The sequence below is a fragment of the Pecten maximus genome, chromosome 13, assembly GCF_902652985.1.
Source record: "Pecten maximus chromosome 13, xPecMax1.1, whole genome shotgun sequence".
In the NCBI taxonomy this organism is placed as follows: Eukaryota; Metazoa; Mollusca; class Bivalvia; order Pectinida; family Pectinidae; genus Pecten; species Pecten maximus.
The window spans coordinates 36734003-36749681 of record NC_047027.1 but is presented as its reverse complement, the minus strand read 5'-3'; the positions used below and the strand labels follow the sequence as shown (position 1 = coordinate 36749681).

Below are 15679 nucleotides of genomic sequence, written 5' to 3'. Positions count from 1 at the left end.
TATTAAGCGTTTAATTAACAAGCATGTTGAGAAAACGAACATATGTCATTAGAAATAAAACTTCCGTTAATTAAAATGAAAACAAAATCATTTTTGTCAAGCATTCATCTCTACTTATAGGTTTCTTATAACACCAAAATTCACGTAAAATCGCATATTATGTCAAATTGGTGTCTATGACCTACCAAAGTAAAAAAAAACGAGCACATGGACTTAATTATATCACCTGTTCCACTTCAGTACCCGTAGAGAAAAATATATATCGACTGTGAATCAGTAAATATAAACGATATTTGTATTCCTGTTATCATATTTTAATGGCCCATCAACAGAAAACGTGGTGAAAATACCATAACCTTTGGTAGAAAAGGTAGTGTAGTAAAATCATTTTACATACAAACAATATCGATAAGGTATAATATCACGCTCAAACCATAGTTAAAACAAACTCTATATGATAAGAATATGACAGACATATTCTGGAAAGTCTAACATATTTCTTAAAATAGCATCTTTTCAAAAAGAAATTACATAGTTTTGACTGGATTAAGGATCATGCTCCACGCGTCCGTACTTACAAAAATGTGGGAAAAAGAGGCCATAAGGGCCTGAACGTTTATTTTCCAGAATTATGACACATGTTAAAGTGAATAGAGTTTGTAATTTAGCCGCCATGACACCAATGACGTTTCATACTTTTTCCCAATATGGCATCGTGTTAAGGTAGCAGTGTACAGTAAAAATGCCAAATTCTGAAAAATATGGCACATGCTTTAGATATGTAAACATTGCCAGTTAACCTTACATATAACCTCTAATAAAGTATATATATTTGAAATCTGTACAACATTTGCAATTTTAATAGAGCTCTGAAGGATAAGTAAACTGATATTTTCTGTGATTTTTAGAGCTGTGAATACCATGGTAACAGCTTAAAAAATTCTCAAAAATTGCAAAATATTATGATATTTGACCCAAAATGGCACAATTCTCTACACAATTTTTTTTCTGAAATCTATTTAAAATTAAATATCTCTATCCCAAAGACAGAATTAATCTTGTTTGGACATATGTTGTAAATTAAGTTTTTCCGCTATCTTACCTTTTCTGTGGGCTTCCATTTTGCGCTGTAGGCGAAACTAAATTTCCTGTGTAAACACACGTTCGGAAAATCCGGATATTTAAAATCCGGAACCAATTTATTGATTTTTGTTTTAATAAATGTGAAGCCTGTTTGTACTACTTCATACTGGATATACCAATTATAGTGTACATTTATTTTTTCATTTTTTATACATATCATAATACAGGAGTTATTTGCTTAACAAAAAAATTGCCCATGGCCAGGCTGTCTTACTGTGGTGTGCTACCTTATACATCACTTTTGTTAATTCTAATTTTACTAAAAACCCCATGAATGTCTAGAATATGTTCCGACGAACAAAATGACATATCGGGTTACTGTGTATCTTTAATAGTCACCGAGTATTGCTGATTTCCCTGAGAGGTGTATTTTGACAACTTTTTCTCTCAATCCAGTAATAAGGGGAGGTAATTTTAAAGATGAAAACTCCCATAATTCTGTATATCTCTTGAATAAAGTTGTGTTTTGAGTTGAATGTGGTACTTTGAGTCTCTGTGCATGTAATCAAGCAAAAAATACTATACAACTATCAAATTTAGCCTTGTAATATGACGTCATAGTTACCATGACGTCATCAGTAACTATGACGTCATCAGATGGTATCTATGACGTCATAAATACTCAATGGTGTCATAATAGATAACCAAATTCCTTTCCAAACCTCAGCTTAGCAACACATGCAATATTCTAACTGATAAATCATGACATGACATCCAAGATTTCAAAATGTCATGCCTATGACATCACAGTCATCTGTTTCCACCCCGGTAATTCAGATATGTACCAATGATCATATGAAAGTGTCCGCTGATCCCATTTTATGCGGAAAATGCTATTTTTTCTGCTTTACCGAAGGAAGTGACAATAATTGACAATATTGTATCAACCGTACACTCCATCAATTAAAATTACATGCTTACCAATGTATAAATAAATTGAAAATAATGGTTTTCACCAAATATTTCAAAAAATAACACTTACTGTAATAGTTTCCATGGATACGGGGTAATAAATCAGGTAAAACAAACCAGAATTCAGTCTATATGGTTTGTTAGATACCCAATAAGTTATTTTGGGTTTGTTATAAAACATAGAATATCTTTTCAATTTACACTGACTCATTAACATTATGCTTAATTAACCCACCCTTAAAATGGGTAAATATGCGAGTTACCTCCCTTGATTCCTCTAATATGACAAGCCTGATAATAAACAAGTTTTAAATTGTTTTTATGCATTTTTGAGCAATAATGAACTAAAATGAAGCTTAATCAAGCATAATTAAGCACAATTTCCAAAAAATAACATTTTTCAGCCCTTATAAGGTAGCAGTGTACAGTAAAAATGCCAAATTCTGAAAAATATGGCACATGCTTTAGATATGTAAACATTGCCAGTTAACCTTACATATAACCTCTAATAAAGTATATATATTTGAAATCTGTACAACATTTGCAATTTTAATAGAGCTCTGAAGGATAAGTAAACTGATATTTTCTGTGATTTTTAGAGCTGTGAATACCATGGTAACAGCTTAAAAAATTCTCAAAAATTGCAAAATATTATGATATTTGACCCAAAATGGCACAATTCTCTACACAATTTTTTTTCTGAAACCTATTTAAAATTAAATATCTCTATCCCAAAGACAGAATTAATCTTGTTTGGACATATGTTGTAAATTAAGTTTTTCCGCTATCTTACCTTTTCTGTGGGCTTCCATTTTGCGCTGTAGGCGAAACTAAATTTCCTGTGTAAACACACGTTCGGAAAATCCGGATATTTAAAATCCGGAACCAATTTATTGATTTTTGTTTTAATAAATGTGAAGCCTGTATGTACTACTTCATACTGGATATACCAATTATAGTGTACATTTATTTTTTCATTTTTTATACATATCATAATACAGGAGTTATTTGCTTAACAAAAAAATTGCCCATGGCCAGGCTGTCTTACTGTGGTGTGCTACCTTATACATCACTTTTGTTAATTCTAATTTTACTAAAAACCCCATGAATGTCTAGAATATGTTCCGACGAACAAAATGACATATCGGGTTACTGTGTATCTTTAATAGTCACCGAGTATTGCTGATTTCCCTGAGAGGTGTATTTTGACAACTTTTTCTCTCAATCCAGTAATAAGGGGAGGTAATTTTAAAGATGAAAACTCCCATAATTCTGTATATCTCTTGAATAAAGTTGTGTTTTGAGTTGAATGTGGTACTTTGAGTCTCTGTGCATGTAATCAAGCAAAAAATACTATACAACTATCAAATTTAGCCTTGTAATATGACGTCATAGTTACCATGACGTCATCAGTAACTATGACGTCATCAGATGGTATCTATGACGTCATAAATACTCAATGGTGTCATAATAGATAACCAAATTCCTTTCCAAACCTCAGCTTAGCAACACATGCAATATTCTAACTGATAAATCATGACATGACATCCAAGATTTCAAAATGTCATGCCTATGACATCACAGTCATCTGTTTCCACCCCGGTAATTCAGATATGTACCAATGATCATATGAAAGTGTCCGCTGATCCCATTTTATGCGGAAAATGCTATTTTTTCTGCTTTACCGAAGGAAGTGACAATAATTGACAATATTGTATCAACCGTACACTCCATCAATTAAAATTACATGCTTACCAATGTATAAATAAATTGAAAATAATGGTTTTCACCAAATATTTCAAAAAATAACACTTACTGTAATAGTTTCCATGGATACGGGGTAATAAATCAGGTAAAACAAACCAGAATTCAGTCTATATGGTTTGTTAGATACCCAATAAGTTATTTTGGGTTTGTTATAAAACATAGAATATCTTTTCAATTTACACTGACTCATTAACATTATGCTTAATTAACCCACCCTTAAAATGGGTAAATATGCGAGTTACCTCCCTTGATTCCTCTAATATGACAAGCCTGATAATAAACAAGTTTTAAATTGTTTTTATGCATTTTTGAGCAATAATGAACTAAAATGAAGCTTAATCAAGCATAATTAAGCACAATTTCCAAAAAATAACATTTTTCAGCCCTTATAAGGTAGCAGTGTACAGTAAAAATGCCAAATTCTGAAAAATATGGCACATGCTTTAGATATGTAAACATTGCCAGTTAACCTTACATATAACCTCTAATAAAGTATATATATTTGAAATCTGTACAACATTTGCAATTTTAATAGAGCTCTGAAGGATAAGTAAACTGATATTTTCTGTGATTTTTAGAGCTGTGAATACCATGGTAACAGCTTAAAAAATTCTCAAAAATTGCAAAATATTATGATATTTGACCCAAAATGGCACAATTCTCTACACAATTTTTTTTCTGAAATCTATTTAAAATTAAATATCTCTATCCCAAAGACAGAATTAATCTTGTTTGGACATATGTTGTAAATTAAGTTTTTCCGCTATCTTACCTTTTCTGTGGGCTTCCATTTTGCGCTGTAGGCGAAACTAAATTTCCTGTGTAAACACACGTTCGGAAAATCCGGATATTTAAAATCCGGAACCAATTTATTGATTTTTGTTTTAATAAATGTGAAGCCTGTATGTACTACTTCATACTGGATATACCAATTATAGTGTACATTTATTTTTTCATTTTTTATACATATCATAATACAGGAGTTATTTGCTTAACAAAAAAATTGCCCATGGCCAGGCTGTCTTACTGTGGTGTGCTACCTAAGATCTGACCGTGGATATTTCTGTGAAGTTTCAGACATTTTGAGTTTAAGTTTAAAGCACAACTAAAGTAAACTATAAACGACCTCACTGTCGATAATGTGGTATGGAAGGGTATTTACAACATGGCGGACCAGGATGAGTGAATAAGGTAGGCCTTAACTTCAAGCTACCAGATCAGTTGTTTGTACACGTATTGTGCCCATAACAAGTACCGTACTGAACTCAGAAAAAAGTCAACTTTGAAATTATATTATTGTATTTTTGTCGTTCAGTTCCAATTAAAATACTTGTCAATCCATCGTGAAGTTTGACAAATTGTTGTAAATGTAATCGAGGCGGCGTCTGTCGTGATAATTTGCCGATATCGAATTATTTAAATGGTCTAATATCTCTCTACCTTATCAGAAATACTCAATTGAGATAAGATAGCATGCCATATACTGTTTATGTCCACATTAATATACGTTTTCGATAATAATGGGTGAAAAAAATGTTTATGCTGGGGATTGATGAAACGTTATCAAATCCATGTTTGTTATCGGCAGTGACCCTAAGAGGACATTAGTCATGTAGGTGTTATGTGGATATTGTCCAAAGAAGGACGAAAATGTCGGAAACTCATTTTAAAATTTATTCAAATGTGATATCTTCTGCACTTTCCTATCCAAGATTCACCTAATAAACCATCATGAAGTACACCTTTTTACATTACATAACGCTATTTAAGTTTGTTTCGTTCTGTGAACGCGTTGTTGACGTCTTGATCCGGCTGTTTTGCTGAACAATTTGATACTTTGTTTATTTACTTTGAAAAGTATCAAATGTGCTGTATCTTGTTCTGGCCTGTACAGAGATGACGGAATATGATACGGCAATGGCAGGGCCTGTTACAATAAGGAACCATGTCAATAGACATGACACCTTTTAACATTTTATTTTATTTCTATTTACGATCGCGTTAATATCAGATTTATTGCCGTAATTGAAGGGCAGTTTGGTGTTCTAGGTTAACTTATAGAAGCTAATAAAGATGTCCATGATTTTAGTATGGGATATCGTTGGTGTTCCCCATCCCGACGTTATAAGATTGAAATAACGTTTTCGAACGAACTAAATCGATTATTATTGGATTAGGACCTCTAATGAATATGTTATATTACTTTCTTTGACCTAGATCACTATTTCATTAGATATTGTTTTGATAGATTTTCATATTTTGGAAATATATCATTATATCGTTGCTATTACAGTCGATTACGGACTAGGCGAAACAGTTGCAGCATAATGCGAAATATGCACGATTCAAAATAGTATTGCGTAATGTTATTAATATAATATTTCAAACATTTTATATTCATAAGAGCGGACTACCACAAATGCAACAGGTACAAAAACATCTCCAAAAACATCCGAAAACAATGTGACGTCATCTGAATGTATAAATCAAATGCATCAGCAAGTCTGATACGTTCAACATTATCGGGTGCAACACTAACTAACAGATAGCAACAGTGACTCAAAAGTGATAAGCGAAACAGGAAAAAAAGTATCTATATAACCTCTCCCATATAAAATGTATACACAAATTCATGATTTACTATGAGTGTTCACATTACAATGGCAATTTCGCTTTGAATCAACTTAAATGTATAACAGAATTGAATAAAATTGTATCAAGTAAGGATTATCAATGCCAAGTCCGAACATCTACATTTAACAAAGTATTCCAGTATGAAGTTCCCAGCCATGTTAATTTCCAATAGAGGTCAGCCTAGAGATTTTGTTTACATTAAGAAAACCACTCATCGATACATGGCTTTGTGACATCAACGTTGGTTTTCTTGGCTATTCATTTAACCAAATTAATTGATGATGCACTTGCCTAATTAACCTAAATAATAATAACCTCTCCCATATAAAATATATATATAAAAACACGACTTACTCGGTATGTACAAATTACATTGGAAACATAATTTCGCTTTTAATCTACTTGAATGTATAACAGAATTGAATAAAAATGTTTATAGCTGTTGTATAAAGTAAGGATTATCCAATGCCAAGTCAGAACATCTACATGTAACAAAGAATTCTAGTATTAAGTATATCAACAAACAAGTACAGCAAGAATAATAAACAATTAAATGATAACATAGCTTCCATGTATACCACATCCATATTAAAATGTAAAACAAACTTGAAGGTTGATTTAATCAATATTTTCACCTGGTGTACACATGATCAAATTGATCAAGTTTCTACCACAATATGTGAGTAATATTCAACTCCCAAGGAATACAAGAATCATAACTGTTGAATAACATTGTTTATACCTCACGTGGAATAAACGCTAAACGCGTGTTGATTGGTTGACACGGTGACATTTGACCCGAACTGCAATTATAACTAATGTCATCAATAATTGAATGACATCACATTACCGGGTCCCGGCCGTCACTTGTACACCTTATTTGCATACGCTCAATTAGACTTGGCCACGTCCCCCTTTGATTCAAACCGATACCATTGTGTTAGAAACAGGTCAAACGACTGATTTTTGAATATGGAATTTATTTCACACTCGTGGGTTATTTTTTAAAAGTTACAAAAGACTCTTGCAAAAGCTCGTGTCCTTTGTAACTTTATAAAAAAATAACTTACTCGTATGAAATAAATTTCCAATCCAACAACCACTCGTTGTGTAACCTCTATATGTATGCGGCTAGTAGACAAGGTAATCCCAACATGATTATGGCCAAGATTATGATGATCATTTTACGTTGAAATTCCTGTCTTTTTTCCTTGAAATAAATGCTCCGGTAACTCTCGTCTGGATTGCTGACAACGTAGTTCGACCCGCATACCTATAATATCACAATACAGTCTAGGTCAATACTTCAGTAAACTTCATACTTTCCAAGACGGTTACCTACAATTTTGTTTTGTTTTTGTTTAACGTTCCATTAGCAGCCAAGGTCATTTAAGGACGTGCCAGGTTTTGGAGGTGGATGAAAGCAGAAAAACCACCGGCCTACGGTCAGTACCTGGCAACTGCCCAACGTAGGTTTCGAACTCGCATCCCAGAGGTGGAGGGCTAGTGATAAAGTGTCGGGACACCTTAACCTGACACTTTATCACCTACACACATGGATATATTATTAAATACATTGTATGCCACATAATGAACTATGCACTGCCTTTTGTTAACAAAACCAAATATCTACCCTTAATATGTATTGTAATGTTTGCATACAGTTGACCTTTGACCTTAAAAATGAAAGTTGTACTGATCTTAGATATAGGAGGTCAGAAGTACAATGCATGCTTGGACCTCGTCTTCGGTCGATATGTTTCTCAGATTAATACAAGCGTGTATCGACCTTATCAAAAGTCTATAACTGTATATTATAACTTGTTTCAACTATCAAATCGAACAAATGAACAAAAACACCTTTAAACAGGCGCGGATCCAGGATTTTCGAAAGAGGGGGGTCCAGTAATTTAGTGATAATTTTTTTTGGCGAGGGGTCTGGGGGCCGCCAAGGCATTTTTAAGGCTATAGAAAAATTTCTTATGCAAAAGGAAGTCAGCTGTACTAGATACGTGTTGATATGCAAAGTGGTTCCTGTTTAACCACCGTAGTTTTCATTTTCAGAATTCGACCTTACCAGAGAATTTGAACAAGATTTGTATGCCGGTTGTCGTCGATGGAGCGAAAGACGCTACCTCTCCCGAATCCCCTGGTCTCCTTAGCTTTATACTTTTTCAAGGGTGGTGTCGTTTAAACATCGATATTCTTTCATTTTTAAATACACTGGAATTGAAAGGAACTAAACAGACTTGTCCCATTTGCAATACTCGAGATCTGGTAACAGTTGTATGATGCATTTTAATTCATTTTTGCTTCTACTGTATCTAACTCACTAACTTTTGTACGATACTTATCCGTCATTTTCTGTCTTTTTATGTTTTTGTTCCGTTCTTGTATACTTTACACCTGTCCTCATGAAATACTGGTTGTTGTGAGGACGCTAATCCACGTAAAACACAATTACCATCAAAATTTTAACCACGCCCCCCACCCCCACCCCCAGCTTGTTTCCGGGTCCTATTCTTTCGTACTAAACAATACTTACCACATTCATGAATCTCAGAAAACAGATGTCAACATCCGGTAGAGTTTGGTTTGTCCGGGTAGACATCGGATCAATGGTGTCACAGTAGTTGACACACTGCGCAACTCTATGACTGACTCCAACCAGTGACAGTGCTTCCATGAACGTCTGTTTTCTATTCTTAAACTCTTGACTGGATTCGTCGACTTGGTCAATCTTTGTCATGATCCCAAAAACTGGGATTTCTAAAAACAAAACATTTAGCATAAATTATTGTAGACTTGACTAGCAATTGTCTTTCAAATGACCATAAATGGATCATGTTTGGGATTGACCACCCAGTTTCTTTATCAATGAATTGTCCAAACGAACCATCAAAGTGGTTAGATATTCTGTTCATAGCCTGTAAGATAATGATACTTTTCTTTTACATATCAAAGTATGTTAAGAAACTGTGTTCATTATAATTTCTGTTAAATGTAATCAAGATTTTAAGCAATTTTCTAAACGCGTATTACGAAGCAGCGTATATTAGCTTACCATTTGCGTATATGAACTATATATATTTATATTTACATTTACACTGCAGCCCCACTATATAATTTTACCAAGCTCCCTTGAAGGTTACGACTCCATAACTTCCAAATCTTTATCATGACGTCATTATTATAGTGACGCCATAATTGTCACGTCGGCGATAACGAAAGATGGCTGTTAGAAAGGTTGTTCCGTCTTTGACGATAATAATTTGTTCATTCATTATCAGAGTAAAATTCCTGGATATAGTCTTTCAAATTCGTTGTCAAATGTAAATATAGGCATTGAACTGCTTTCATTTGGAAGTTATGGGCTGATGAATCCCAACTGGACAAAGGAAAATTCAACATGAAGCGCTAGCGTGCTTCATTAAATTTACCTTTGTCCAGTTGACATTCATCAGTCCATTACTTCCAAATGAAAGCAGCTCAATGCTTAAATGAACGAACTGGAAAGATAGAACAAACAATTTCAGATTTTTTTAAGCGAAGACTGAAAGATAATTCATAATATAACCGCTTAGAAAAGTGTAAACAATGTGACTATGTATGTTCGTTGTGGTTAATGTTGACATTAAAACAAATATGGCGGGTCCTCGATTCAGGGATGTTTCTCCTGACCGAGAGAGCAAGGAAAAGAATTTACTAATTTGATGTGGCAGAGCAAGCGAGGGTAGCAACATTTGATGTCGCACCAGTTTTCGGGCTTACAACCAACATGTTAGTTCAAGATCTGGGCATAGAGATTTTGATGTTTAGTTATATACACATACATAGTCACGTGATTACTGGTCAATCTCTTTTCTAAACTCCAAAGGGTGACAAACCTAAAATCAGGTGTCTAAGGCAATAGTTTCAAGCTTTCCTTTTTTTTTTTGTCGAATTCTCACTTGAAGTTAAGTAGTTTCGTGAACAGCCTAGTCTTATCTATTCCTATGTTTGCATGAAAGGCTTCATATTTGTGTCATTTTACTCTCATATATCCCATTACAGATCATCTCCACACAAACGGTGATCAAAGGATAACCTAATTTACAATAAATAGATAAATATCCTAAACCCTCATCATGTCCTCTTACCTCTAGTATACTTATCTCCGGTCGGCCGAGCAGCTTTCATAACACATTGGATGAGATTCTGTGGTATCGGTTCCATTGCATTAGCGACCACGATGATGCGGTGCACTTTGTTGCTGTTCTTTGTGTTCCATCCTATGTACTTTGAGCGCATGTACTGAATACCATTATTTTTTCCACATGTAAATACCGAACGAATATTGGTATTATCTTTTAATTCGCCGTAAAACAATAACCTTAGAATTTCTTCCGTTATTTCACATTCTCCATCTTGAATTCCTGATATGTCAACCAGGGTAGGAAATGCATACCCTTGCAGCCTTGATGACGTCACATATTCCTTCGCCTCAAAACTGGAAATAAAATTATTTTTGAATTTTTGTTTTATCGTGTATATATACTAGTTTTTTCCTCGTTTACTTTTTCTTTAAACATTTTCCTTCTGGATGTCTGGACTTTTTTCTGTTCTTTTTTTTTTCGTTTTAATTTTAACTGAACGTTTCCCATCATGCAAGGAAAACTTTGGGTTTTGTCCTCTGGCCATAAAATTAATCGCAAAAATTGTTTGAAAACTCTCTGTGTGACACTCATAATCAATCGTGAAATTGACCAGAGCATCACAGAGCCGAGAAAATAGTGATAGGGGTTTATTTTGATAAAAATAAATAAATAAGTAAAATACAGCGCCCATCTCACCGTTTAATCCGTACGGTAATTTGATCAGCTGTTCCTTTACCGCTCCCCTTTCCCCCGCTGAAAGCATACTCCCGCCAATAGTCATCGGCAATGGAGGCTGCATACGAATTGATGAAGGAAGACTTCCCACATCCTGGGGAACCAATAAGAACGATATTCCTCGGGCACCGACCTTCATCACTCCTCCCTACGACACCCTTCAACTTCGAGATGAGGTTTTTTCGTTCATTACGTATATCTTCCTCCATAGCTCACTCTAAAAGGAATTGCTAATTATACTCTGCTGTGATTCGACGTAATTGATAACGATATCATTTATAGTGTTCAAGTTAGCAACATATATTTTATTTTCTATCTTTTGAGCTATTAAGATATTCGATCATACTACGACACTAAAACCTCACCCTTCACACACTTTATATAAAGGGGCATTCCTTCGTTTCTCTTCATTAATACGACAGTTTTACTCTCAAGATCAACCCCAGTTCTTCGAGATTTAATTCCTGAAAATTCTTAATTCGACCCGAAGTATCACTAATTACCACAAAGACATACAATATTTGTCTACAATACGCCTTTCCCGTGTACATTTCGGCGTTGATTGCATTACTTGTAGGCACAAACACTCATAATCATCGGACATAGTTTTCATCAATAGAAATTGTTCATATATCTGAAGTCCGAACGAAGGAATGCCCTTTTAATATGAATTAATTTCGGCATATGTTTACCAAAACATCAATACCTTCGATACTTTGGTAACAAAATTAAACTATAATACTGCCTTGGTCTTATAGGTTATAATTATTTTTAATGAATACAAGTAAATTCGTTGAATTTGTATCCCTCGGTTTCCTGACATATTATAGGTAACCATTTTTGAGGTTAAGAGTAAACAGGTCTTTATAACTCGACAGTTTGGTTTGATTTGGTTTATTTTGTTTAACGTGCTATTAACAGCTGAGGTCATTTAAGGACGGCCTCCCGTGCGTGCGACGTGCATGCGTGTTGTGAGTGCGTATGTGTGTTTTGGGAGGCTGCGGTATGTTTGTGTTAAGTCTCCTTATGACAGCCCGGAACTTTTGCCGATTTATAGTGCTACCTCACTGAAGCATATAAATGATCAATTCTGTTGAATCATAATGGATTGCTTGAAACTTATACAGCAGTTAGATTTTTGTTTATGTATTACGTGATAGAGACCAGTGGACGTGTGGCGCATAGGTAGAGAACTTGCCTTTCACCTAGGCGACCGTGGTTCGATTCCCCACTTGGACGTGGATGTGGGGTTACCAGTTCGAGCACGGTATGTTTTGGGATCTTTCGGCTTCCACCCTGGCGAACAAGACTAATTCATTGATATAACTAGTTCAGATTGTGATGTAGATTAAATATCCATATAAACTGTTTGATGTAAACCTTATTAATATCACTAAATTTACCTTTTTATTTTTTTTTTTTTTATTTAATTTAATTTTTTTTTAAGTGCTCGAATATTTCTGGGTGACAAATGTTAGCGAATGTGCTACAAATATTCCCACTTCATATAACTAATCGAACACGGAAATTTGGTGGGACCCACAGTCCATGTATATACATATATGTATATATATCGACCTTGCGTTGGGAATTCGTACTAAATCACTACTGCAATTCATTGACTGATTGCATTGTTACCAGACAACAAAAAAGCGTCATGCCCGAACAAGACAAATTATTATCTCTCTGACGTTCAGATAATACTGCGACACAAACCTTTGAACCTTGTTGATAAGATATAAATACACTTGTACGTCACGCGACTCATATTTAAAATTATAGTTAGCCCATTGTCAGTATAAATTGTCCATGTTGTCAACTTGTTTGTTGTAATTATGTCCAATTAATTTGATTGGGTCATTAATTAACGGTCTTCATTAGCGCCAGGTGGGGTGTCAAGGGTTGACATTTATACATTTGATGGTACATGACCTCAAAGGGGCCGCGGTGGCCGAGTGGTTAAGGTGTACAGTACCGACACTTTATCACTAGCCCTCCACCACTGGGTTGCGAGTTCGAAACCTACGTGGGGCAGTTGCCAGGTACTGACCGTAGGCCGCTGGTTTTTCTCCGGGTACTCCGGCTTTCCTCCACCTCCGAAACCTGCCACGTCCTTAAATGACCCTGGCTGTTAATAGGACGTTAAACAAACCAAAACCAAACCAAACATGATCTCCAGGCAGAGGTCAGCCTGAATGACCTCACTGGATATCCTTGTTGTTTGTCCTAAACTGTTTTGAGGATGTAAATATCTAAACATTCAATAACAATAAACAATTGGCAGCCATTGCCATATCACAGGTACGTGCTACCGACTACGTGTTGTAGGTGCTAGTCGACAGGTCGAACAGTGCTGGTATGTAAGTAAATAACGTAATGCACTAATGTTTACTAGATAATTAGTTTTTTAAACGTTTAGACTGAATTAACAATAAATAGTTATTACTAACTACTGATACATATGGCGAAATTCCTTTCTTACCTGTTTGGTAGTGGCCGTTGTCAGGAACTTGTAATTTTTACTTTCGTTTCTGAAAATTCTATTAATATATCAATATATGCATAATAAATCGGAGTTATTTCCCTTCCATCGAATATGTCTCTATTCACCGGGCGTTCCTTTTAAATTCTGAATTGAAAGTTATGCTTTTGCATCTTCTATTCAGATTTGAACTTTTTTGCATTTAATTGTCTCGACATCACAACCAAGTTTTAGAAGGAAGAAACGACTCTTTGGTGTTGTATCTAACTTTTTTTTTTAAGTTTCATAAAATTATATTCAATATTTACAGATAAAAACGTCATTCAATAATTGGAAAGTAATATGGAATCTCTAACTCCCATTTGTATTGAAGGGTAGGTGCTAATATATATTTCTTATTGTGTACATGTATGTATTACGTTTATGTATTTCCTGGGAAGGTTTTTTTGGCCTGGTGTTTGATGAAAAATGCTGCAAGACTTTTTTATTGTTGGTACAACGCTAATACCTACGTCTTTCGCTAACATAAACTAAATCTCATATCCTCACCTCTGTTTTAAAGATTTAATTATATATGTGGTTATATATCCAAACATAACCTGTCACGTGCATTTAGATAATAATTTTATTGACATAAACATTTAATGAGGGAAGGAATGTTAAAAGGGAAGCAACCCAATATATACGGATGTCTCGATATTATATTATTATTTCATGAAACGTGTGTAACTCCACATAAAATTGTACGCTATCATCCTAGGTGATGATTTTGTGGGTGCAGGACTTCTTCACCACAAACTGTTGAGTTGTGTTTGGGGTTTGCTTGGCTGTGTGTACAATATATAGAAAATCTCTAACACGTGCTGCCTCCAACTTATATTTTATTCTTCTTCAACTAAACATCAAAACAACTTCCGGTGATGGACGCACACAAATTACGGAACAATGAACATACTAACATAAAAAGATGATATTGATTAATTCCGGATACACACTTGATGGTTGATAATATATATATACACCATATATATAACAGTTGAGCGTTGGGCAGAAATAAACAAATACCAAATTTATTGACTTTGTCTCGTTTAAGAACATGAAATTTTAATTGTTATCTTTTTCTTTTGCTATGAAACACAATAAAAACTTAGAATTAATGGGAGCGATAAAATCACTGAACGTTAATCCGAAGTGGTATATTTAAAAAGGATCAATGTTTCTTCTTCCTATATCAGCCATGTTAGATCTCAGTAAAAGGCTTTTTTATTTACATAACGATGACGTCTTAATAGGCACAATGTCTTTGTAGATTAAAGATAATATATCATATTCAACAAACAACAAAGTAACATTAAATATGGCTCCTCAGGTCTAGCACATACGCCACCTATCGTACGTTTGTGATTAAACGTGTCGTTATTACTGCCGTTTATATCAATCCCAGCTTCTTTTTGTCAGCAATATTTATCCCAGAAAAAATATCACAGAGAAAAAATATATCCTAGTTGTGTTTTGTCCATCAGCAGTATTTCGATCGCGCATGGTTCGGAAAGCAGATCATTAGAACACTGTACAACCTAGTTTGGCCTTATCGAAATAGGATGTGTTTTTTGACCACGCGGCGTCTTTATTCCAAAGGCATTTTCTGAGATCTACCCGAGATAGTCTAAAGAAACGTGAATTACTGGTGTTGTCTTCATCTTTAACTTTCCGTAATGTAAAGAACACAGACAGTCCTAAAAACGGCATAGTTTTAATGTTGGTGGTTGTAATGTAAAACTGCTAATTTAGGGTGGTCGGGTTGCACTTACTCTATAAGACGCCACCATTTCAGATTGCGTTCCATTTACCAAACGGTGGTTGGGTAGCA

At 34.6% G+C, this 15679-nt stretch overlaps 1 protein-coding gene and 1 long non-coding RNA gene across 2 annotated transcripts; one reads left to right on the top strand and one right to left on the bottom strand.

The window, feature by feature from the left end:
• On the top strand, window positions 1–7466 carry LOC117340941. The gene is made up of 2 exons (XR_004535512.1): window positions 1–723; window positions 4868–7466. It is a non-coding gene; the product is annotated as an uncharacterized LOC117340941 (long non-coding RNA).
• Window positions 5483–13861, bottom strand: LOC117340940. The gene is made up of 5 exons (XM_033902731.1): window positions 13810–13861; window positions 11289–11544; window positions 10596–10945; window positions 9002–9225; window positions 5483–7729 (listed from the first exon to the last, which is right to left on the bottom strand). Exons 2-5 carry the CDS (start codon window positions 11534–11536, stop codon window positions 7574–7576), a joined length of 978 nt encoding a protein of 325 aa, XP_033758622.1. The 5' UTR covers window positions 11537–11544; window positions 13810–13861; the 3' UTR covers window positions 5483–7573.
• Between the last annotated feature and the right edge of the window lie 1818 nt (window positions 13862–15679).